General features: G+C 42.7%; 1 protein-coding gene across 12 annotated transcripts in view; it reads left to right on the top strand.

The window, feature by feature from the left end:
• The window catches only part of RBFOX1 (RNA binding fox-1 homolog 1), a 1,702,422-nt gene that overhangs the window by 1,503,166 nt on the left and 189,114 nt on the right, over positions 1-10,142 (top strand). For all 12 annotated transcript variants that reach the window (XM_025370432.1, XM_025370433.1, XM_025370439.1 and 9 more), the window contains one exon: positions 5,078-5,320. In XM_025370432.1, coding sequence (XP_025226217.1) covers positions 5,078-5,320 — 243 coding nt within the window. The remainder of the gene's footprint in view (positions 1-5,077; positions 5,321-10,142) is intronic.

The following is a 10,142-nucleotide window of genomic DNA, read 5'->3' as shown; positions in this document are numbered from 1 at the left end:
GAAGTGGACAGGTGCGGTGGCTCATGTCTGTAATCCCAGCACTTTGGGAGACCGAGGCAGGTGGATCACTTGAGGCCAGGAGTTTGAGACCAGCCTGGCTAACATAGTAAAACCCTATCTCTACTAAAAATACAATAAATTAGCCAGTCCTGGTGGTGGGCACCTGTAATCCCAGCTACTCGGGAGGCCGAGGCAGGAGAATCGCTTGAACCTGGGAGGCAGAGGTTGCAGTGAGCCGAGATCCCACCATTGCGCTCCAGCCTGGGTAACAGGAGCAAAACTCTGTCTCAAAAAAATAAAATAAAAAGAATGAATGAATGAATGAAGTGAACGAAGTGAACTCCCCACCAGGTGATTCTCTTGCTAGATAAGAGATGCCTTGGTTTAACTTTTGGCTTCCCTAAGAACTATCTGTGGCTGTGACCTTGAATAATTATTCCCAGCTTTGGCCTGGAGCATCTTTGATGACAAGGTAAATTGAGATTAGAGATGCATTGCATGCAAAGTGGGGATTCTGGACCTTGGCACTATTAACATTTGGGGTGGGACAGTCCTTTGTGGTTCAGGGCAGTCCTGTACACTGTAGGATGTTTAGCAGCATCCCTGGCCTCCACCCACTAGATGGCAGTAGCACATCCTTCCTCATTTGTGATAATCAAAACTGTCTCCTGTCATTGCCTTATGTCCTGTGGGGAGCAGTCACCACTCTGGAAGAACTGCCGGTATGAGGCGCCCAGCACAGTGCCTGCCACCTATTAGATTTTCTTCTGAGGACCAGTGAGGAGAAGGGGCTGCTTTTCATGGAAGTCTGAGGCCATCATGAACCTTCTGCTCAAAGCCCACTTATGCAGATTTAAAGCCTGTGTGCATGTGTGTTTACAGGTTAAAGATTTGCTAATGGAAAGTAAATTCCCCAAAAGATTCTGACTCACTGTTTTTGCACCATTTTCAATATTGCCAGTCTCCAAGACTAGCTATCACCCGTCTTTGGTTTAGAGAGAATACAGCCCCTTTCTGTCTCTTTCTGCTTCACTGCCTGCTTTATTTCCTGCCCAAACTATTTATGCAATAATGGCTTCTCAACTGGTGACCCCATATCTAATGACATTCTGCCACAGCTATTAGAAAACATTTTCCACAAAGGACCAGATAATAGATCATTCAGGCTTGGTGGGCTAGGCAGTCTCTGTCACAGCTATCCAACTCTGCATTTGTAGTACAAAAGCAGCTACAGACAGTAAATAAATGAGCATGGCTGTGTTCCAATAAAACTTTATTTACAAAAACAAAATTTGGGCCAGGTTTGCCTCATGAGTCATTTGCTAGGTCCTCTCTTCATCCCCCTACCCTATCTCCTGCTGCCAGACTAGGCTTTACAGAGCCCAGAGGTCATTTTTCAAGCACATATTCACTTGGCAGACATTTATAAATATCCACTTTGCAGCTAGTATGCTGTTGGACCATGGAGATGGGACAGGGAATGTGGCAGAGTGTCCTGTTTTCAGGGAGCTCATAGACAAATAAACAGGCCATGGCAGTACTTGGAGCTGTGTGAGCTATGACTATCCAGCTGCAGTGGAGTAAAGGGGATGGGCAACTGACTGGGTTTCAGCATCAAGGAAAGCCTGCTGGAGGAGGGACTCTTGATGCGAACTGAAGGAAGAGTAAGGACTAGCTGGGCAAGTGGGAGGTGAGGCTTTCCAAGCTGAGGGGCAGTGAATGTGAAGACTTGATGGAGTTGAGAGGATGGAGCTCTTCTCCCTTAACTTACTATAAGCTTCTGGAGGGCATGACCCTTCTCTGTTCGATACAGAGATAGCTCCAAGTCTACAAGGAGCCTTGGCTTTTTTGCAGGAACTAGTAGGAATGGGCCACTTTTCCTGAGGTTGCTCTGCACTGATGAAAAGCCCCCAGGGTTATATATGTTCCTGGTGAAAGTATCTTCTGCTGGAGGTGGAGGAGGGAAGCCTTTGTCTTCATATGATCATTGTCCACACCACTGCTATGGAAGAGTTTACGCAAGTCTATCTTTCAATTCAGAGATGGGCCAGGTAGAAGGTTGGGGAGACAGAAACAGACCTTTGAGCAGAAGCTGCCTCTGGCACAATGAATGTCTCATCAGATGGTTCCCAAGATCCCAACATTTCTGGGGCTTTTCATCACCCATAGAGAAGTGGCATCGCTATGAAATTTCTGTACAGAAGGATATGTTCCCTGAACAGCCTAGAAAAAGAAAAGACACTAGTTTAGTTATAAAACAGCAGAAGTTTTTTTTTTTTTTTTTTTTTTTTTTTTTAATTAGTCAAGACCCTTTTGGTTGTAAGTAACAGAAAAAGTAGCTTAAAAAATGAGATAAAGGGTATAAAGTGTCAGTTTTGCAAGACAGATACGTTCTGGAGATTTAAGTACAGCATGGGAACAAGAGTTAAAAATACTGTATTATATACTGGAAATGTGCTAAGCGGATAGATCTTAAATTAAATCTCACCACACACACAAATGGAAATCATGTAGAAGTGATGGATATGCTAATTACCTGGAATGTGGTCACTTCACAATGTATACATATGTCAAAACATCATGTTATACACCTTACATAAATAATTTTTATGTTAATGATATCTAAGTAAAGCTGTTAAAATATAGGACGTTTACTGACTTGTGTAACTAAAACAAACAGGGGTGGTGCTAACTGTGGGTAAAGCTGGATTCAAGACTCAAATGATGTCACTGGGACTCAGTAGAAACCTCTCTATTCCTCAGTTTCTTCTCTTCATTTTCCTCTAGTTTGGCCTCACCTGTAGGTAGGTCCCCTTCAAGTGGCAGTTCTGTTGTTGTTGTTACAGAATCTTGCTCTGTGGCCCAGGCTGGAGTGCAGTGGTGCGCTCTCAGCTCACTGTAACTTCCACCTCCAACATTCAAGTGATTCTCCTGCCTCAGCCTCCCGAGTAGCTAAGATTACAGGCATGTGCCACCACGCCCGGCTAATTTTTGTATTTTTAGTAGAGATGGGGTTTCACCATGTTGCCCAATCTGGTCTCGAACTCCTGATCTCAAGTATTCCACCTGCTTTGGCCTCCCAAAGTGCTGGAATTACAGGCGTGAGGCAACATGCCCAGCCTAAGTGTCAGTTCTTGGCAGCTCCAGGCTTATGTTGTTTTTACAGCTGCCAGAGTGGAAAGAGAACTTCTTCCCCAAAACTACAGCAAAACCCCGGGGTGACTGGGACTCAGTGGTGTGGCTAGGCCTTAACGCACTAATGGACTCACTCGATAGATGTGCATGAACCCAAATCCACGGGACTGTTTCAGTGGGACCTTCTGAATGGCCAGGCTGGTATCCTATGGCTCATCTCGCAGTGACCAGGAGCTGGGTTCAACTATATTTGCACCATACAGGCTGAGAGTGGGACTGTCCCCCAGAAGGAAACTGGGGTCTTGTTGAAGAAACAGGAGTGATGACAGACCAGCAGTATCAGTGCATGTCTTCTGTGGCTTCCCAAGATGGGCAGGGTTAACTGCTTATGGATAGCAGCAACTCAGCCTCAGCATAGGCACACCCTCCATGGCCCCAGTGCTATGGGAAAATGTTAGAAAGAGAAAGAAACGCTTGTGTCCTTTTGTTTCCAATGGCACAGACATTTGGAGAAATTTGTCTGGAGGAGGGAAGAGCCTGATGGGAATGTTTTTACTTGTAAAATGTTTAAACTTATCCTAAGCTTAGTTCTCTTCCAAGTGTCATCTTTAACATTCTAATTAAGGTCCCTTCTAAACAAATGCACCAGTTCTGTGTGCTGCTCTGAGAACAAACTTATTTTTTTCTTCCCTTCTTTCTGTCATCATGTTTTTGCTGCACTCAAATTGCTTTAGAGAAAGAGGATTTCGGATGTTGGTGGCGAGTACCAAAGAGATAAGGAGCAATTCTGATATTTTTGCCCTGATCATTGTACGAGGGCTAAAGTCACATCTAATTCACCACAGACAATGGGAGAGGCAGCTATTTCGTGTGCTTAATTGCTAAGTTTTTTTCCTCTCTCTGTCTTTCTGACTGTTTGATCCCATCTCCTGAGACCATGGAAAATTTGGACCTTTGGGTTACCATTTCTTATGCCGTGTGTGTGTGTGTGCGCGCATGTGTGTGTGTGTCGTGGTAGGACTGTGGAGGAGGAGGTAGAGAGAGATGTTTCCTGAAATGGAAGCATTTGAATTCAGGTTTTTGTTGTGTGTGTTTTTAAAATTCTTCTGAGTTGGCTGTAATTGTCACACTGCATGTTTTGCCTAGATCTGAAGAATGAATTGTTATATAATACTCCGTGCTCATAAAAAAGCAAGGCAGGGAGGGAGAGGCATGGACTAATGAGACTAAGAGTTAAATCCAATATTTTTCAGAAATGCTTAAAATGGGGATGTCAGAGGGAACAATCGTTGTCCAAATTAGGCCCTGAATTTTTATCAGCTGCTTTATTTTGGCACTGAGGACATCACACACACACACACACACAACATAACACACAACCACACAGACACTAGGACCATTAAAAGGATACTCCCTCTTCCCATTATGTGAGCCAAGTCACATAAAACTTTGATTAAATTCAAATGCTTACATAAATTGTCTCTCCTCTCAAGAACACACACGTTCAATTTAATCTCTCTTGGCACTTTAAGTATCAAATCAAGGTTCTGCTGTCACTGCGGACAACTAAATGCTCACAGTTTCCAAAATGGGAATGAAATGAAAAGGATCTGCCAGAAAAAAAAAAAAAAAAAAAAAAATTCCAATCTAGTAAAGCCACAGACCCTCCTCGTCTTTGAATATTAGGCTGGGTGGCTTGGGAAAAGTGACTATTTTTTCCAAGCCTCAGTTTCTGCATCTGTAAAATGGGGAGAAGTGATGGTTACTGTTTCCTTATGGGGTCTGGTGAAGATGAACATAGATTGGTCCATCTCGGGCTGGTAGCACCATGGTGACCCCTAGAAAGTACGCAGTGCACGATCGTCCAGGGATCTGGGAGGAAGGTTTCTGAAGCGTGGCTTCTCATGATGTTCTCCCTCTTTCCACCTTTTTGATTTTTCAGGGTAATCAGGAAGCAGCCGCTGCCCCTGACACAATGGCTCAGCCTTACGCTTCGGCCCAGTTTGCTCCCCCGCAAAACGGTATCCCCGCGGAATACACGGCCCCTCATCCCCACCCCGCGCCAGAGTACACAGGCCAGACCACGGTTCCCGAGCACACGTTAAACCTGTACCCTCCCGCCCAGACGCACTCCGAGCAGAGCCCGGCGGACACGAGCGCTCAGACGGTCTCCGGCACCGCCACAGTAAGTGGACGTGTTGGCTGCGGGTGGGAGGTTATGCAAACCTGCGCTGGGGCACGTACCCCAGCCCTGGGAATGGTAGCACGGGCGCATCCCCATCCACCCAGGGACTCCGGCAAACAGATCAGTCCCTAAGCCCACGCTCATCATACCAGCTTCCTGAATGAAGTTTACGTCATCTCCATGCATTCATTCTTAGCGTTCATTTAAATCAAAGTATTTTTTCATTAACTTCATTTATTTGTAAAGGGGCACATTTATCAATTTTCTATTCCTGTAGTTTTGCCTTTCTAGAATGCGATCCCAGTGAAATATCTTTTTTTTTTTTTTTGAAAAACAAAATTTGATGTAAGATAATATTTTTTAAGTCTTTATGGAGGCTGGGTATGGTGGCTCATGCCTGTAATCCCAGCACTTTGGGAGGCTGAGGTGGGAGGATCATTTGAAGCCAAGAGTTCGAGAATAGCCTGGGCGACAAAGTGAGACCTCATCTCTACAAGAAATTTAAAATTTAGCTGAGTGTAATGGTGCCTGCTTGTAGTCCCAGCTACTTGGAAGGCAGAGGTGGGAGGATGGCTTGAGCCCAGGAGTTTGAGGCTGCAGTGAGCTAAGATTGCTCCACTGAACTCCAGCCTAGGCGACAGAGTGAAACTCTGTCTCTAAATAAACAAAAATAAAATATTTGTGGAGTTGTAATTTACATACCATAAAATTAGTATATTTTTAGTTGTACAATTCACTGATTTTTAGCATATTTACAGAGTCGTGTGATGATTGCCATCATCTAATTTCAGAACATTTCCATCAGCCTAAATACAAATCTTGTGCCCCTTTGCAGCTACTCCTCATTCATACCTCAAAGCTCTGAACCTGGCTTCTTTACCTTAGCCTCATGCATTTGAGACTCATCCAGATTGCAGTGTTTGTCCCTAGTTTCTTCATTTTTATTGCTGGACCAAAGAGCAGGGGCTAGAAAGGGGCAGGGTGAGAGAATTTGGATGAATAAGGGAACTGTCCTGTATCTTAATGGTGATGGTTATGTGACTTTATACACCATACAGAGTACATTTTATTGCATACAAATGATTAAATGGATTAGAAACAGGCATATAAACAACACAGACATTTTATCATCACTGTAAATGAAAACTGGTGTTTTGACCATTAATCAAATATAACTCTAAGCAAAAATAATTACAGCAAAATTAAATAGTGTTCACTTGTGTGCCACATAAAGTAATCATGCATACCACAAAACCTGTATGGAACATGCATTTGGGAACCTTTTTCTGCAGAATTCTTTAGAAGCTTGGGCACCCCAAACCTCTTGTCTGGAACATTTTTTAAGTGCAAGGCAATTCTGCCTCTTCCTCCTGTCCCAAGACCTCTGGAAAGGCAGTATTTGTGAAGAAGTTTATGGGTTTGAAGCATGATACATTTCCTATGATAAAAGCAACCACTGACTAACTTGGCTACTTGCCACCGCATTCATTTGGAGGCTAGTTTTGAAGATTTTTTAAAAAAAATAGTATACATTCTGAAATTTTTAGTTGTCTTCCTCCCTTTTAAATTCATTGTGGTAAAATACATACAACATAAAGCTTACCCATTTTAACCATTTTATTCATGTGCAAATTTCAATGGTATTCAGTATATTCACCAGGTAGTGCAAAACCACCACCATTATCTGGTTTGAGAATGTTCCTACCACCCCAAAAGGAAACCCCCTACCCATTAAGCAGACTCTCCCCATTCTCCCTCTCCCCAGTCCCTGGCAACCACCAATCTGCCTTAGAGATAGTTTTTTGTGTCTGGCTTCTTTCTCTTAGCCCAATGTTGTCTAGGTTCATTCATGTTGGGTTTCCCACTGTATGGATAGACCATGTTTATTTATTCATTAGTCCATTGATGGATATTTGGGTTGTCTCCACATTCTGGTTCTTCTGAACACTCCTGCTACTGATTTTTTTGTATTTAGTTGTTGTACCTTAGGCCTGGTCTGTTAAATGAGTTTGCCGGATCAGCGGGTGTTTGCTGCTTTTGCGTTGACTACCAGGCAGTAGTGATGGGGTTGTTGTTTACTGTGTGTTGGCCATTTTGTGATAATCAATAGTAGTAATGCCTGGATAGGTTATTTTCAGATTTTGAAAAAAGGTGCAATCAGACATTATTTATTAAGCTAACTGCTGTGGAAATTTTATGTATTCATTTATTTACTCACAAATATTTATTAAGCTTCTACTAGGGCCGGGACTCATACTAGCTGGCATGGTTGAACCAAACAAAATGATCTTTCCCTCTTGTAACAGTATGAGAGGCAGAAACTGAGCATGTGGCAAATAGCATGTGCGATAGATGTCTTAAGGAAAATATGGGTACCATAGGGAAATTAAAAAAGAACAGAGGTGCCATCTGCAGACGTATAGTCTGGGAGCATTTCTTAAGGAGATGGTCCTTAAGGTGATAAGACAAAGCATCCCAGGCAGAGGGAGTACCACAGTCAAAGGTTGTAAAGGTAGAAAGATCTGGGCTCATTCAAAGTCCTAAGAAGAGGCCAGTATGTTTCCGGCATGGTGAAGGGGATTTGAAGGTGATGTGGCAAAAGATGAACTGGGAGGAATGAGCAGGGATTCAACATCCTACGGGCCTGGTGGGTCTGATAAGGGGTTGAAATTCCATGTTACAAGCAATGCTTTTTAAAAGCTTTAAGAAGAGTTTAAGTCAGAGGAGTTATGAAATGAGACATAAAAAGAAAGGGTTAGTGATGCCTAGCTTAAAGGAAATTTAATCTAGTTGGGGAGTTGAGATGCTCCACATCTTTACCCTGCAAAAAGAACACTTTAGAGATCAACACAATTGAATTTAAATAGCGTGTTGGGTGACCACAGTGCCCCAGGCACTGCAGTGAGATAATCTGATGTGCAGACAAGCTCTCTTTCCTTGGAGAGCCTTTGGAGGATATAGGATATGTTTTCTGTTAATTATGATAATGTGCCAAATTCTAGCGTACAGGTATTCACAGCTTTTATCTATCGTGATGATAGTAGGAGAAAACATTTTCAAAATCATAGTCAGAAGGTTATACCTTTCAGAGTCTTCTGGTAACAGGAAAGAGAAAACTCAGTAGGAAGTGTGTTGGCCCGTACGATAAAAAGTCCAGGTGGAGGATAGACACAGCCTGGTTGTTGGAACATGTCCATCAGCTTCTAATGGGAAATCGTCCTGGGTTGGCTTCCTCGTCCTCACCTCCACTCTCTGGCTTTGTCCTGCAAGTTCAGGCTCCAGTCACCACCTGTGAAAAGCTCTTGGATTTATCCTATATAAGCCCTCTCATGGGAATCAGTCTCCATTCCTGGCTTGTGTGGCGTTATGTTCATTCAGTGGCTGAGGCTGGTACTGAGTGTCCCAGCCCTGGGGTCACTGAGGAGCTTCATATCCAAATACATGGAATGAAGACCATTTCATCAGAGTTCATGATAAGATACCTTCAGAACAAATCATTAAAGAAACTAAGTAGACAGAACCTGTTCAGAGCTAAAGGTAGCATGGTGAGTCGTTTGTATAAAAAAAAAGCTTGAATTGGTGTTCATCAAGAGTAGGGAGTGAAGAGAAAGACAAGGACAGAACATTGGAGAGCTCACGGGGTGGGGTTTGAAGAAGAGGAATTATTGAGTAAGACATCAGTAGGATGTTCAGATTGGATGTTCAACCAGTTGAATGTTGGGCTATAGAGCCTGCAGGGAATAAACTGAGAAGACATTATTGAAGTGACAGTTTGGACATCTTCAAAGATGTAGAAGAAAGCAGCTCTGCTAGAGTAGTGGAGGGAGATGCAGAAGGGACAAAAGTTGAGGAATAAATGGGATATGTTGGAGTGGGCGGGCATTGCTCATTATAAATATTTGCAGTGATAAGGAAAAAAAAGAGATTGCAGCTGAGAAGCAATGAGGTCAGAGAAATCGGTAGTATAGTTGATTTAGATTCACTAATTTATGCCAACAAGGTCCGTATGTGGGGTGCAAAAGACAGGAAACAAGAGATAGGGAATAATGGTGGAGGAAAGAAACGGATGAAGTGTTTTATAGGAGATAAGAAGGAATAGGACCAAGAGTATTCAGATACAGTAGGTAGTCTAGGAAGGAAGAAACCATTTTTTAACAGCTTTGTTGACATACAATAAACTGTGTATATTTAAAGTATACACTTTGATACGTTTTTACAAATGTACCTACATGCACAACCATTACTGCTATCCATATAATGAATATGTCCATTATCCCAAAGTCTTTTCTTGCTCTTTTATGATCCTCCCCTCCTCCTCTTTGCCTCATTCCCAGGAACCAATGAGTCTGCTTCTTTTGCTATAGCTTAATTTGCAGTTTCTAGAATTTTATATCAGTAACATCAACATTATGTGCTCTCTTTGGCTTCTTTTACTCAGTATCATTTATTTTAGATTCATCTATATTGTTACATGTGGCTGTAGCTCCTTCCTTTTCATTGCTGAGTACTATTTCATTGCGTGGATATGTCACAGTTTATTTCTCCATTTACCTATACATGGGCATTTGGGTTGTTTTCAATTTTGGGTAACTCAGAAATAATTCTGCTGACATTTGGAGCTACTTCAATTTTGAAACAGAAGAGAAGGAAGGGGGAATGTAGGAGGATGCAGAGAAATTTTCAAGTCAAGAGATAACGTGAGGAGTTCCATCCACATTGCCTTCATTTTTTCCATGAATGGAGGCAGCATCATCAAAGGAAGGCTTCCTGAACTTGGGCAAACATGTCAGAAATCTGCCTTAGATAATTCCTAGAGTATTTG

This window comes from Theropithecus gelada, chromosome 20, assembly GCF_003255815.1.
Source record: "Theropithecus gelada isolate Dixy chromosome 20, Tgel_1.0, whole genome shotgun sequence".
Classification (NCBI taxonomy): Eukaryota; Metazoa; Chordata; class Mammalia; order Primates; family Cercopithecidae; genus Theropithecus; species Theropithecus gelada.
Note: the sequence above shows the minus strand (reverse complement) of the source record. Positions and strands in the feature narration are given on the sequence as shown.